This window comes from Dromaius novaehollandiae, chromosome 5 (genome assembly GCF_036370855.1).
Source record: "Dromaius novaehollandiae isolate bDroNov1 chromosome 5, bDroNov1.hap1, whole genome shotgun sequence".
Classification (NCBI taxonomy): Eukaryota; Metazoa; Chordata; class Aves; order Casuariiformes; family Dromaiidae; genus Dromaius; species Dromaius novaehollandiae.
In genome coordinates this window covers 20965990-20982428 of record NC_088102.1, presented here as the reverse complement: position 1 = coordinate 20982428, position 16439 = coordinate 20965990, and the positions used below count along the sequence as shown (strand labels likewise).

The 16439-nt window shown below is 39.4% G+C and overlaps 1 protein-coding gene across 1 annotated transcript in view; it reads right to left on the bottom strand.

Moving 5' to 3' along the window:
* Positions 1–5387: 5387 nt before the first annotated feature.
* Positions 5388–16439, bottom strand: part of PTPN21 (protein tyrosine phosphatase non-receptor type 21) — a 47020-nt gene continuing 35968 nt past the window's right edge. Inside the window, exons 15-19 of the mRNA XM_026112134.2 lie at positions 15529–15750; positions 14165–14293; positions 13610–13844; positions 12928–13088; positions 5388–12063 (exon numbers count right to left, since the gene is read on the bottom strand). Coding sequence (XP_025967919.1) covers positions 11935–12063; positions 12928–13088; positions 13610–13844; positions 14165–14293; positions 15529–15750 — 876 coding nt within the window. The 3' untranslated portion in view covers positions 5388–11934. The remainder of the gene's footprint in view (positions 12064–12927; positions 13089–13609; positions 13845–14164; positions 14294–15528; positions 15751–16439) is intronic.

Below are 16439 nucleotides of genomic sequence, written 5' to 3'. Positions count from 1 at the left end.
TCAGAGGCAGGAGCCTAGTGCACTGCAGTTGCGTGTCTCTAGGACCATCAAACCTTTTTCTCTGCGTGCTTTCCAGACATTGCCACAACTGGGCCTGTTCTCAGAAGCTGACATCTGGTATGGACAGAAAAGAGACAGCAACTGTGATTTAAACAAAAACAATTTCTCTCCCTTTAAAACAACCAAAACCGAGCACTCAAAGCAGTCTAATCTTTCTGTTTTCTTTCATATTACTAATAGTGAAATCTGCTCCATGCAGAAACAGTCATCATCAGTTTCTATTCCAGGTAGCAAAGAAATAATAACATGAAAACAGGTGAATGGCTAATTACTCTGCTGCACTAGCCATTGCAGTAATACAGGTCACAACTACCCAAGGGATCCAGTTTCAAAGCCCGTAAGTGGGTCTTGGGCCAGCGGAAATGCAACATGTAACAGGGATAATGCATCTCCAGGGAGGAAGAGAAGAATCAGGCATTATTACTTGCATGACAATTTACCAGTTGAGCCATAGAGCACCTCTAGCGCATCCCCAGCCTGAGTAGCTGCAAGAGAACCTAGGAGGACTTCAGGATGTCAGGCAGTCCATGAGCAGCAACAAGGTTAACTCCAGGGAAGGGAACCAAAATTAAGACTGCTGTGTCTTCTGTGCACAGGGCTTTCTGCTCTCTGCAGAAAGCTTACAAGGCAGCCAGACTCTCTCTTCAGGCCTCAGAGGGACTGATCCCTTTAGCCCTCTATGGTAATTTCAGCCGACAGCAAGGGCCAGGAGGTGTGCCTGACACCCAGGGGAGCAACACAGGCAAGACTTACAGTTGCGCTCATCTTTTTAAGTATTAGCCTAGCTTGCAAATGTGTAGGCTTTAAACCCAGCACCACTTTTCAGGCTGGAGAAATGCCAGAGGTGCAGAAGACAGAGCTCCCATAGGAATAAATCATTTCTGTGCTGTGGAGATTACTCCTGCAGAATGGCAGGTTTCGGTATATGGTCTCCTGTGCAATCCTTCTAGGCCTACCATGCTGGAGAAATGAAATCAGACCTTGAGAAGGGCAAGTAAAGGCTAAATAAATGGAGCAGGGAAGGCATCTGAAGCTCGAGAGACAGACAAACACAACCTTACCCTGGCAGGTCACAGGGCTATGCTGTCCCATTCTCACAAAGGACAGGCAGCGTGATCTGTAGCACGAGGGGCAGAGCTCTCTGCAGTTATCCCAGGAATTCAGCAAGCCTGTAGGACTCCCCTTACAGTATCTGCGCGAGGGCTGCAGCATACCTTACATCTCACAGCAGCCAGGGGCCAGTTCCAGGAGATGAATCACAGAAGTATGAGGTGACCCGCAACTCTTCCCAGCTGTTTTTCTCATGAGTACACTCCCATGCCAAATAAGAAAGTAAGCAATGTGTCAAAGGCCATCAGCTCATCCTGTCAGCCTGAGAATTCCTCACAGGACCTCAGATGAGTAGTCTTTCCAACCAGAAATTCAGCTTGGAGGCATTTGGCACCCTGCTTTTTCCTGATGTTTGACACAGGCAAGACCGAGGATAATACCAATAGCATAGGTCTGGAAGCTGGCTATGAGGCTTTCCAAATGCCGGGCACAACCATCTCAGTTAACAGTGGATTATAAGAGAGAGATAATAGAGCTCCTCGAGCTCTCATCTTAGTTTTCCTTTCCCCTGAAAAAAACTCACATGGTGGGTCTTCCCCTCCCACCTTCAGCTTTATGCAAATGCTTTCAGCTTAAAGGTAGGTCTTTCCAGGGTCCCCACTGAGGCTTTCTACAGCATGGAAATGGAGCATGCATTTACAGCTTGAGGGCATAATTGCACTGAAAACACTAAATTCACCTTGGCAGCCCTCCTAACACCATGGCATCCTTTTATTAAAGATAAATTGGCTCTGAGAGTGATTGCACTGCAGGAATAAATAAATAATTTGGCAATGCACACACTCAGCAATGCTCCTCACACCTTATGCAGATCGTTTCTTCACAATGCATCAAAGTTACTGCATCTAATACCTGTTGTGTGTATTTTTATAGCCCTTCTGATTGAGGTGGCTGTGGAACAGCTCCCTCTGTCCTTTGAAGCTTAAGAGCAACTTGAGAAGACACAAATCCTTCATATACCATCTGTTTCCATTTTCAGTGAACAGTTGTACTATCTTCCTTTTTCCTAATTACATTTTGATCCTGAATGCTAACAAAACAGTGTTTCCCCTCTCCATATGCAGGAGAAAACTGATGTTCTCATTTGAACTGTACATTGCTGCTGTAACATGTGCACTCTAGCAGATTCAATCACTGCATCTGCAGGAGGTGGCAGGGACCATTCTCATACGAAAGAGTGAAATTCCATAACCAGCATACCCCTCTCCTATACTTCTCTTTTTCTAGCCAGAAGTCACCCCCCAAAAACATTCATCATATATACTGATTATTGCAGCTATCCTATCTCCACAAGAGAGCTTTTGGGACTACAAAGAATCAAGAAGTAAAATAACGCCTTATTTCTAGCATATAAGTGAAAGGATGGCTCTTCCTTAAACAGGAAAATTGAAGCAGTACAATTGCGTAAGATTTTATAGTTTCATATTAAACTGCATCTCCTAATTCAGGGAGTGAACCAAACTTTCAGTTTCTGATGGGACTGAAAATGATAGAGACCTGCAGCTCCTGGTCTTTGGGAGACATCTGAAATTTGTGAAATACAGGCTGAGCACTTGCTTCTGGAGGCTCAGTGGCAGTCACTTATAGCAAATGCATTTATCTCTATACTGCAGTGGTAGCAGGAAACCCAGATACACCCTGACAAATCTAGCTAAAATAACACCTTCCACATTTAGCACACTAAAAATAAACTATCCTCTACCTTCCTGAAATTTTTTGGTGAAGATTTTGTCAATGGAAAGACATTTTCAGTTTCGATCAGTCATGAACAGCATAGTATGCAGACAGAAGACATCAGATGCACACACGCATGCACAAAGTATGCATTTCCTTCAAATCACTGATTAGCAGTATTAACCAGACTTGACAACAGCTTTCTTTACAGGTACTTAACACCCGTGAAAATTCTTCATTCGTCTCTGAGTATGATAGTACTTGGTCTGTTCATGGAAGGATTTGATGTCCTAAATTTACATAAGGCTCATGATTGTCATTTTAGAAATGGCTAATAACAAAATTAATCTGAACTAAGTAGCTTAGATTAAGAAATCTCACCAGCAAGCCCTCCAAGTCTTTTCTGGTTGTTCTGTTTATTACAGCAGATACCTTAAATCCATAGAATAAGTGGGGCTGTAAGTAATACTCGTTTGGTATGTTTGGGATGACAGATGTTTGGTTTAAATTTAGGTGTCTGCCTGAAGCCTGTCATGCAGATCATTTTGAGAGATGTGGCGGTTAGTCAGAAGTGGGCCAGAATTTTTCTTAGCTCTACCACATACAGCTCCCACTCCTATGTTGTGCCCCTTTGCACCCAGAGAGCCCAAGACACACACCTCTCTTGAAGTCCTTGCTTCAGAAAGGCTCCCTAAGAATGCCAGGAACTCCAGTATTCCCTCATCTTCATCACTGTGCAGTTCTCAGGGGAAAAAAAATCTTGCGATAAAATAGTCTGAGGCTCACCCATTTCCTCCTCACTCGTTTTTTTCTTTGAATTAATGGGATTAGTTCAAAGCAATTGTCGTAACAGCAGGACTAGCCTTTAACTACCAGAGTAACCATTTCCCTAAGCATTACGTTCCACTGGAACCACACAACTGCTATTACTCAAATGTGAGCACTGACTGCAGGAGGTTCAACTTTCCCAAAAGCTGGTCTGAGCCAGTGGGATTTACTGCAAGAAATGACTTGCTTAGTTCAGAGCTCATGCAACATTCAACTTTCACCCAACCTTCACTCATCTCCAGCCCTCCTGCACCATCACTCTCCTTTAGGTACCTGTATAAGTGACCTTCCCCTCACACTCCCGATTGTGACCATCCACAAATAGTTCACAGTCTGCAGCCAGTAAACCAACAACAGAAGTTTCCATGGCGTGGGGCAGCTTCTGTCTTGGTGCAGAGTCTAACTTTCCAGCAGACACTCATAACAGTGTGGGGAGAGTGAACACACGTTTATATACTGTCATTGATACCTCAAGGAAAAGAAATGGGTGTAAAAAGTTCCCCAACAGATATTAAATAGAGTAACTGCTGCATGTAAAGGTACACAGCGTTGCTGAGATTCACATAACCTCATCTACCAAGAGCCATTCCCGATCTAAGGAGCCCTAATAGAAGAATGAGAGCTATTTCAGCCCTCCTGATTCTCCCCTAGTCAAGGGATGGGGTTGGGAACCTCTTACATTAGCTCCCCGAAGTTTCTCTTGTACCACATCCTGCAGCTCTTGCCTAAATACTGTGCCAAATCCAAGAATCTGGCTGCTTGCCTGTGAGTTAGCACTGGCCACCAGAAGGCTCTTCTGGGGATTTTACAGTGGCTGGAAGATTACAGCTACAGTCCACCAAATCAGAGCAACTTGGATTTACAGGATATACAAACGATATAAGTAACAGGACTGACTGGAGCTGCTTCCTACATTTACCATGTGTCTGGGACGCTGAGAGGTAGGATTTTCCTCTTTTGACATTGATTCCCACCCAAATAAGAGTTTTGCCCACATATGCATAGAACATTCCTCAAGATTTGTGAAGGGATCAGACAAGTATGTACATACATTTGGTATGCCATTATCTTACCTTAAGTTGATTAATGCCATCAAATTGAGCACACCTGGAAGACAAATTTTAATTAAATAGTATAACAAGAAGGTGGTTTCTAATAGTTAAGTGTGCAGTGCATTTGGAGTTTTGCACAGACAGTGAAAATGCATCCATCATATGGGTAAGAGGTCTTGTGCTGCACTTAGTGTTACATGCCAACCCCTCTGCATCGCCTCCCTTCTTGACTAAGTATCAATTATAAAATAAAGGAAAGCTTCAGTATTGGTAGCAGCTCCAGTGATAGTGAGCAAATACACAGTCAACCATTTCATTTCTGGCATGCTCTTGAAAAGGGCTTTTCAACTTCTGAAACCTTTTTATCCTTCTTCCATTTAAAGGTTACAGGAAAACTGAATGTTCAATACTAGAAATGTCTTTGGAAAATGCAAAAAAATTATAAACAGTAATGATAGTGTAGCAGTCACAGGTTTTCCTGTCACAAAGATGATAACTATTAGTATTTATGACAGTGGAAATTCTATCTTCATACTGAGATGCAGGACAGTACTCGTAAGGCTTCAGAAGGGATAATATCAATGTGCAATGAAGGTCATGTCCCAACACAGGACTGTGCACAAAAATTAACTGAATTTTACTTTAGTAATGGAACAATAAAAATTTATAATAGCTTCAAATATTTATTTTCATGGCAAAAATAGACTGATATATTCATTTCACATATATTACATTCAGTAATACAAGCTTTTCTGTCTATGAAACACAATTTGTACATTGTTTTACAAACCAATTTCAGTTTTACAAGAATTAAAGCTGTTTTGATTATACATTTTTACAGTGTTGGTGGCAAGACAGCAAAAACAGACATATTTACCACTAGCTTAGTACTAGAAAATAATACTTGAGAATTCACGTTTCCTATCGTTTGAACAAAGTCTTGTTTAAATCCTTGCATAGCGGCTCAAATGAAAAAGGAAGAAAATGGAGCCAGAACCTGCATTTCTCTGACATTTAGACTCAATCCTACAAAACTGCTGAAAGGACTCCAAACACTCATTTGCTTTAACGGAATGAAGAGATTTCAGCAATGTGCAGGAGCGTAAATATTCAGTGCTTTGCCAGGTCAAGCTCCTAAAATTTCCATTCAAGTACACCCAAAATCAGCCACAGAGAGGATAGCTATTTTGGGCATTTCAAAGTAATTAAAGGAAGTATCCTTGTAAAAGGATGGCATATACACCTTGTCAGAATTATCCAGGATTAGCAAGGTGACAGACTGAAGGATTTTAAATTTTTTTTTTTCAATCTAGTTTCCTATCATTCTAAAAATGAATGGTGTTTGCAAGGTCTTAAAAACTACTTTAAAGTCTCCTAAATTTACTTAAATATTTTCAAATGGGAAAACAGTATTTAAAATTCCCTTTATAAAGGTTAGGCACCTTCTGCAACTGTGCTCATAAAGTAATAATTTGGTAGCTTTGACTGCTTCATATCTGAAACAAAATACAATTACGATACCTACAGACTTGCTCTCCAACCTGCCACAAGGCTGGATCTGTTGTAAACTCTATTCATTAGCTTCTTTGCATTTGATTTCTGCTTTCATTCCCCAATTACATCCAAAGAATGGACTTGTAAAGAACAAATACACTGGAGGTTATTCTTTACCACTAAATGCAGCATCTTGTGGAAAATGCAAAAGAATAAAAACAAAAAAGTTATTTAGTAACTGTTTTTTGAAATGCTCATTGTAATTATCAAATACTTTTTTTCCCCCAATCCCTGCAGACCATAATAGAAGTAATATGCATAGTGCCAACAGAATGTACCAAGTTAGCTGGTCCCACACAGGATCTTATTAAGAAATCTTTACAGTCTCGTTTGTAATAGCTGTTAAAAGTTTAAGATTTTTTCCCTTACCTTAGTACAGTATTAGAGATTCTCTGAAGTTAAGATCACTGTATTGCAAATGCTGCACTGCAGTATAATTTCTAAGCACACAGTTAAATTCCACAGTTCAAGGGCCTGATTTTCAGCCCAGTCTTAACCTGGTACGATTCACACCTACTATAAACACCTGGCTGCAATCACAAAGCAAGCATTTGGACTTCCAAATAATCTGAACTGCATCCATTGGAAATTATCAGTGCAAAACTGCACATATGCTTATTCCCCCTGCAGTTTGCATGTGTAAAACCAGAGACCAGCGTTTGAAAATCTGACCTTTAATAAGTAAACAGAAACTGAGCTGACAGACTGCATTGAATACATTTGCAAAAGAAGATATATAAAAATAACAGAGCCTCTGAAAAAAATATTTGGAGTTTCAAAAATCACATTAAAAAAAGCCAGTACAAATAACACCTATGACTACATGTTCTCTTACCCTACACCATGCCATGAAAAACATACCATGGGAATCAAACCCTTCTAGCAGCCCTGCTGTGGATACAGGCTGTTCCAAATCCTCCTCCATATGCCTTCAGCCATTCCTCAAATCCCCACTCTCTACTTCCAACATTTTGTACTTTCACAAGAGAATCTCTTCCAAACTATCTCAACTACTTTTCCTTTCGATGCTGTAGCTTCATTTACGCACATTCCTGCTGCATTCTTTTGGTTAATTCTTGTAATCTGTATTTAAATTTAAAGTGGAGATGTGAGTATTTATGCTTTAATGGCTTAAGCTCTCATTGGTGCTAAGCACATTTCAGCTCCTCACAATATCAGGAAGAACTGCAGGTATTCTGTGTCTTGCAGGACCGGGCTCTGGCTTTGCATGAGTTTGAAATATTAAAAAACAAAACAAAACATGTAATTCTTAGCAATGGAACCATTGTTTCTTTTAAATTAATAAATTGAGCTCACTATTGAAGTTCGCTATGTTAATTGCAGGGTTTTAGTAATGCTGCTGGTGTTAAAAAACGAGGCCCCATTATACAGCCAGCTTGAATGATAAACAACCTTGCAGCTCCCAGGTTTGGTCCAGAAGCCATTGAGGTCTATGAGCCCCTCAACTTTAACAGCTACTCCAACAAGAAAACCACATATCTGTTCTTCAGCAGCAGCCTATGGTAGCTTTAGTTATTAAATTTAAGAACCTATTTTTCAACGAAATTGTCCCAAGTGTCATCCACTTAAAAACAGATACACAAGATTAAAAGAGGAGCCAGAAATGCACACTTTCCACAAATGCCAAGAATTCTTGCAGCTTAGTCCACATTTTTTTATCTATTCATTTTACTTGTTTTTTTCCTAAATGTTGATAACTTAGACCTGCTTTTAATCCACAGAAGTTACAGAAACTCTATCTAGCTCAGCTGCTTTTAATTAAATGTATTTCTAAATATAAACCATAGCTCCCTGCATTTATAATTTTTACTGTTCAGTTGTGCAAAAGGTATCACGGAGAGAGAGAGAGAGAGAGAGAGAGAGAGGGAGAGAGAGAGAGAGGGAGAGAGAGAGAGAGAGAGAGAGATTAAGGCATAAAACTTCCCATGCTGTTCATGGGGGACAGCATTCCTATACACGGTAGAAAAAGGAGAGCTCTCAGCTGTGCAGGCCGCAGAGAAGCTATGCAAAACTCCTGTGTATATCATGGAGCTTCTCCTTCACAGAATGAAGGAGGAGTGATTAACAGCCTAAAGCAAGGCCTACCAAGCCAGTGACATCTGCGTGACGATTTCAACAGGGCTTTGAATCAAGTTTTTCGAGAAGAGCTGGCCCAAAACTACGCAGAGTCAATGACCAAAATATCTCTTGTGACAGCAAACTAGAAAAACAAAATCTGCAGAAGCTGTCACTAGTAGTAATTTGTAGGTTCTTCTGATGATCTTCACAGGATTTGATCCTAAAAAAGCATTTTCCATCTAGCCCATAAAAACCAGTCGAATCTGTCTCTTAACAGTATATAGCACCTTTATTTATCCCTGAGAACTCCGACATTCCTAGGAAATCAGCATCTTTTTCTGCCACTTACTGCAGGAATATCTTCATACAACGAACTTTCCATACTAGCAAAGATCAGCTTAATCTCACATAATAATAATCTGGTTTCTTCCCCATAAATACAGAGGTACATTTGGCAAGATGGACTTACTTATAGTGAAATTTTAAGCTTTTGACAGATAGATAAATCCACCTTTGGCTCAGGCTGTGACTGGATTTGGACAATTGATTCTCCTATGATGTCCAATACTTCACGAAGCACCCAGCGCAACTACATGTAAAAAATGCTCCATTCAAGGCTCAGAGCAACAAAGTGCTAAAAACTGAACTTAATTTTATTTTTAAAACTCTCTCAAGACCTAATTCATTTTATTACAGAAGGTTGTAGAGTTTCATTTCATTGGCATCTTTGGAAGAGAAACTGCTCATTTTTAATGTTCACTTAGAACCATATGCTTACTTATAAAAGCAATCCTGCTAACTTCATTAGGAAAATTCACATAAAGTCTATTAATATGAAGAATGCAACAGTGGACTGCTGATGGCTAGATTTAAAAGCTGAAGGGCAGCAGGTAGCACTGCTCTCACTTAAAAAAGAAAAATCTGAATTGTGATTATCAGGTTAGAGAGTGAATGACTCCAACCATGAACACAGTTCTTTCCAGCAGGAAGAAAATGACAGCAAAAAGAAGAGAAATAGTTCCCCCACACACACCTCAAAACTCATCCCACAAGCTTCGGGTTAAATTCCTCACTTTAATTGCTCTTTTTAATGCCTCAGAGCTGATGCTGTGCAGCAGTAACTGCTGAATGTCTGAAAATTGTCACTCAAAGTTGTGATTGTACAAAATTTGCATGTATCAGAGCACAGTCCAAAGATTAGACATGTTACAAGCTACCTTTCTACAGTGCAGCTTCTCTTTCAAAAATATTTCTGAAGACTTATGTAAACTGTGGTACAAAAGTAGCAATATTGTAAAAATACGAGCTTAATACAAACATTTAAACATGTTTCTTCCTTTCAGTGATACTCCTATTAACACAGATATGTCAAATCGGTTTGTTTGCAGCCTTATATATAAGAATCAGTCTTCAGTAACTGGTTTCCTCCAGACTGCATTTGGCAGTGAACACTTGCTAGGCATTTTATAGTTACAGGAAGAGGGTTGGTTTTTTTTTTTCCATCTGAAATATTCAGTCTTACTTTTATTGAGAGCAGAATAATTCAGAGTGCTTGAAAGCAGACCAAATGCACTAGATGGATATTAAAATGTACTTTAAAGTAATACATTTTTTATGGGATGACATATTAGCAAAATGTCATTGGGACTTATGCTTATCTTTATGGAAGAAGCTTATTACAGAGGAAACTGAAGCAACCTTTTTTTTTATTACCTTTTTAATTAATGTTTTGAGAAGACAATTATTATCTTGAAGGGGCTTTTAATTATTCATAATAGTTACCAAACCCTTGTCACAGCTCACAGAAAAATAACATTATTTTACCAGTTATAAAAATGACTTTCAATCTCATTCCATTTCGCTAAGTGGGTATCACAGGAGGTAGATACATAAACATGCCCACAGACTTGACTGTCAGAGGGGTTTTTGAAATTAAACCAGATATCTACAAATAGCTCACTTTTGAATAGAGAATTTCTACTCAGCATATCAAAGCACTTGAAAAGGCAGGTAAAATCACAGTGTCTCCATTTTAAAAACGCAGAGAGAGGAGTATTCAGGAATCCTGTTATTAGACCAGACCCAAGGTAGTTAGGGACAAAATGGAAACTACCAGAGGTAGGACTTATCTTCAGGTCCACACCACAACCATCCACTTTGCCACCTACAGAGTTATTAAAATACCCACATCTCCAGTGTTACATCTAAGAATTTTTATACTCTGTAGTCATTCTCAAACGGCTTCTGTGAATATCCCTTCATAGCAACACTGCACGGCATCAGCAAAATCTGTTTTACTACTGACAAAATAATCTCAAAAATTCTACAGACACTCCCAGGGCTTTAAAGGCTTTCTTGATGGGGAACACAAAAATTGCAATGGTCATCTTTGCACTGCCTAAACCAGCAATCATAGCTGCCACACCTCCTCCATTATGTTTCACACGATCATTTCCACTTCACCACTATACACCTTCTTATTCCTATTTTGGTTCTCTCATTTCATCAATTTAAAAGGCTCTTCCTAAAATAACAGGTTAGTAATGCTGTATTACCATATGAAACAATATATGATTATAGTTTCTATGTTTAACTACATAAATAACAGAGCAAAAAAGTGCTTAAAACATTTGCATCCACTTTGAATTCAGCCGGTAAAATCAAACCGTTCTCTAAATATATGAATAACACTGAATATGTACTCTCTCCCATCCATTTGTTTCCAAGAACCTTGTAGATAATTATAACATTCTTGCCCGGCTTTCTGCCTACAACTCAACAGGTAAACATGCCTCTCACTCAAATGGAAGTTATCGACAGTTAACGTGATCTTTCACTTGCCAATTCTATCACTTGGCACTCTACAACTACCAACAGTTTCCCACAAATTTTGAATAGTTAGTTCAAACATTGTCAATCATTTCCTCTGAAAACATTATGCTGTTTAAAAACAGTGTTTTTTCAAAATTAAAAAAAATGAGGAATACAAAAATAACTGCCTTAAAGGGACATCTTAAAATATCTAGGAGGGGCTAATTCTGCTGAGTAAACCAGAGGAAACCAAAAGTTCATCTTAAAAAACATGGATGTATTGTTCTAAATATAAAATTGAAAACAGAATGAAACTGCTTAAGACCTTGACATTCCCAAGGAGTAAGTTCCTCTCCCCATGTGCATCTACAGGTTTTAGCTTCTCCACACTTGATTCATTTTTTTAAAGTCTATATTACTTTTCTAAAAAGTTAGTAATATTGTTTCATTCACTTCCGTTCTACAAGATATTTACTTAGCCTAGAGTAACACTGCTCTAAAAAATGTGTGCAAGTACTACAAAACAGAACGAGTAGGATCATTCCCTACAATAGCTACAGCTGAACATGGGAAGAATTTAGTCCAGCGCAGATCCTGCTTTGCAAGGACTGTTACACCGACTTGCATTTAACAGTCACATACCGGTCCTAAAAGGTAACTGTGTGACTCATCATATGAAGCAAACACCAGTAAGGGCAAGGCTGCCTGGACAAGTGTAATTTTACTTCTGTAAACTCTCGCGGTGTCCCTTAGGAAATGACAGGAATTATATAAGCCTAGAACTTTTGAGAAACTGAATGAGAACTCCATAGACAAAAGTGTACTGAGAAAGAGTCTGCACCATCATCATTCTCTGCTGCCTCAGCATGTCCAGCACTCGTGGGATGTCCAGCATCTGGAGGAAGAGAACAAACCATTACAGTGACTGGTAAGCAAGGAGACTGCCTTGTACTTTCACAGCAGGAAATGTAGGATAAAACTAGTGATCTAAGGACAAATTCAGCTGCACTAATTTCAGCTCTGAAAATTCACTGCCCATGCTGGCAGCATGGACTTAACTACACCACTGACCATGTTCACCTCAAATTCCTCATCTGTGAAGCATGCACAGGGTCAAACTTGCCTGTCTTGTGCGGTATGTAAGTCCTCACAAATCTAATGGTTCCAAAAGTCTGCTGCAGTGTTAGGGCAGGGATGCACAGTGGAACAATCGGTTTGGAGAGTCTCAGCTGACACCTTATATTATCAATACACAAACTGTCCACTTCTGGCTAAAGGCTGATAGGATTAGTTTATATTTTATTAAACTATCACTTTGTCCTCTGCCAAGGCTGATACTGCAAATACTACTATACTTAGAAACAAAATATTTAATAACAAGCACTGAGACTGGATTACAAAGCATGTCCTTGAATATTAACTATCAAAATTGAGACATGAAGTAATATCGGTAAATCCAGGGCCAAACCCTGAAATATGTGCAAATACTCCAGGGCATACCTTTTCCATTCAGTGATTCAACACCTTACAGGGTCAAGAATACAAATAAGCATTTCAATACCCAGTGTACAAATGGGCAGCTCCAGAAGATTATTAACTTCTGCTGAATTGCCAAGACTTCTTTTAACCGCAACTGTAAGGCTCTTCCAATGGCCACATCTTAGAAAGCTCAGATGAAGAGCTATACAATCTTTGTTAGGCAGGTTACTTACCCACCCAAAACATACCATTCAGAACACAAGAAAGAAAAAGAAGTTACCTCATTGTGTTCCAAGCAAGCAATCATGATCTCTGACAGTATGACCACTCCTGTTCGCCCAACGCCTGCACTGCAATGTACCAGCACAGGAGGATTAGAGTTCTTTGGATCTGCAGTGCTGTTTGTATGACGCCGCACTGACTGTATCTCCTCCAGGTACGCTATGAAGTTCAACAGAAGAAGAAAAAAAGATTTAGGAGACAAAGCCACATAAGCCATGCTATTACCACTGTGTGACTATCAGTAAGAAACTTCAGTAGTAATTCAGCAAGTTACATCCCACAGAAAAAATGACAGAGTAAATAAGTCACCTTTCACATCCCACCAAACGCAATACAAATCTACAAATCATCTAACTTTTGTAAGGTTTTGCCTGCTTCCCGATCCCCCACCAAAGATGGCCTTCTTGCTATTGCTGGCACAAATTGAATGAGCGGTATGTGGTGTAACTCTGTTTTAAGCTATATGGCTTTTCAGTAAGTTGTATACATGTCTTTAGACATAAATAGTCACTTTAACAAACTGACAGGTATATTCCCACAAAAATATAATCCAGTATCTCTTGCTGGTGTGAAGAAACCTTTTACAGCAGGATGCTTGGCATACCTATCACAAGCTAATTCCTGTATTGCAGCCATTCTAGGTAGTATAAAGAAAGCCAAACCTGTTGAACACAACTTACAGAGAAATCCCTTTGAATCCTCTGGACAGCCATGCTCTGGCCAGTCAGTATACTGCAGATGCCAAACTGTTCTCTCCTGTCCTGTGAGCAGGTGTTTGATCTTCAAACCCGTAGTTGCATAGCAGCCTGAGTCAGTACGGAATCGCGTGGTAATCTTAAATCTTCCATATGTGACAGTGTTGTGTCTTGAGCCAAGACGTGGCCAGTATCTGAAGCTTTTTTCTCTCCCACTTTCCTTTAAAGTAAAACACTGGCTTAACAAGAAACATGAAAATACACATGCAACTAATGTTCCAGTAACAAGTATCTCTCTCCTCCATTAAGTGTTACTACAGTTTTATGGTTTCTCACAGAGTAAGCCAACTTTCTATTGGAAAGAGTTTGCAAATTTACATCTGTCTGTCAAGAAAAGCAAGACAGAATGGTAAGGGGGTCCCTAGGAAATCATCTTCAATTGTTTTTCTTGTTTCAGTAAACACCTCCCCTTCCTGTAATGGATCATACCAAAATCACTGCAAAAGTTTCTGGGATAGACCTGACTCAGCTTATACTCACTTCTTCTGCTGTGACCATAGCTATGATGGCAATCCCTTGTTCCCAGATCATCTGCCAGAAATCTTGACATGTATTCTGCAAAGGGCCCTGGGTAGCAATGTAATCCCACTCAATGCCACCAACAGAAACCTGTAGAAAGACATCAGATGACCTGTTACTGAAAATTCCCCTTCCCCAGTTCCAAAGTCAGCCATTTTAAGATGCACAAACTGGGAAAGACTGTAACACTCAGAAACAAAAGGCAGCCAGGGTGAGTTATGTAAACCCATTTGTCTACCCATTTTTAGTTGCATCCTGTCACATTAGATGCAGGAGAGAAAGAAGGTTTAAAATTATACAGGTACATGGCTAAACAAATTTATTTTAAATGATAAGGATAATGTATCAGTGAGTAAAGGAAACTGATACGGTCTCTTCTGCAAATTTTAGGTAATTAGAAAAATTAGGGCTTCCAGAAGCTTTAAATCCCTGGTGCTGTAAATGCTGTTATGTGCATTAAAAGTAGTCAACATTAGCTGATGTTTCTTCCAAAAACATTATCTCATTTCAGAAGGGTGGGAGTTTCTTGAGAAATCTGTGAATAAATTAAAGTATAGAAACTTTATCAGAGAATAAGTCGATATATAAAAAAAGACAGAAACGCAACTACTGCTACTCAGAAGATGGCAACTCTTTTCAGAAGTATGAAACCACTTGTAGCTGCACTTTAGTGAGTAGACATATGTATTGAAAATGAATGAACTGCTTTGAGGCTCCTCAAGTTCACCCTGCTGTTTCTTCACCATTTTAACAGGAATTTAAAGAGCTAAGGCTGGGGAAAGGGAGCAAATGAAGATGATGAAGGCACAGGTTCTCCTCTGGCTCCATCTGTTCCACTAACCACAAAAAAAGGCTAAAGCAAGGAGCTATCCTACTGCCTATTGCAAAGCCAGCCTGAGAATACAGAAGAGGAAGAAATAACAGTCTGTCACCACAGTTCAAAAATGTCATAATCACGGTGAAGGATCCAAATTTGTTTAAAAGCCATCTGCCTTCTTAACTTAGGGAAGGGTGGACATGCCCTCTGTTAGTACCAATGCGGGGGGGGGGGGGGGACACAGAGAGAGAGAGTAGAACAAGGCAAAAGACCTCTCTAATACAGAAGCAAAACCAGAAAACCTCTCTAACAATTAACCCTCGAGTTTTCCAGGTAATGGAGGAAAAACAGGTTCCTCCTGCCCCCAAAGAAGCCTCAGCAGAAAAAAGGAAGGAGGAAGATATTGGGAGGGATTCTCACTTATTTGACAAAACCAGAATTGAAGGCCCAATCCATTTTTAATTACCATATCAACCAGAAAACATTTCTTTAACAGTATTTCTCTCACCTTGATATGAGATGCATTGATGTAACCCGTGTTATTTTCTTTGGTTGGGACTAGCTCTACTCTGGTATCATCATAAGGAAGGACGTCCTGGAACCGGTTTCTTTCAGCATTTTCAGGAAGGCGGGCTATTGAGCACTCACCATCTATAAGCCTTTTCTTCTGAATGCGCTCATATTCCGTAAATACCATCCCCTGCTCTAAACGTTGCTCTAGAACTTTACACTAAAAGACAGAACAAAGATTACCATACAAAGTCAAGTACCAAGGTGACTGTATTTTAACACAGAATTCATAAAGGATGAAATGTATGTATTTTCTCTTATAAACACTTTTTAATGCTTTTCCAGCTATTAATGTTTTTTAAAAACATACCATAAATTAGAAGCAACTAACCAGCAAGAGTTTTGTTCAAGTGAAATCTGCCTAAGAACCCTGTGATATTTCACCAGGTTGCAAAGACTGTGGCTATCACTGGGGGAAAACAAAAATCACTTCTTAGTTTATATAGAGACAACCCAGTTGGGCAAAGGAATATTTGGCCAAACAAGGTAATTATTCTACACTATAAACTTTGCCTCAAATACCTTTAAACAAGAAACACTCATTAATCTTTCTCCTCAATATAGCGCACTGGATTACATCATTTAAAAAATCACTTTTAACCTTGTAATCTAAACAAAAAGCAAACAACCCCCCTCCCCCCCCCAAAAAAGCAGTCAACTTTCTGGTGAAGGTGGAGAAAAACTATACAGTTCCAAAACAAAATGCTTGGCTCAGTGCATGAATTAATCACTCACTGCAAATATTTCACATTTCCTTACGGTGAAAATAATAAATGTTGAAGACAGCAGCAAAGCCTTCTTGGAATCTCCTCCTGCAGCTGAGTTATAAACCCATAATTTTTTCTACTA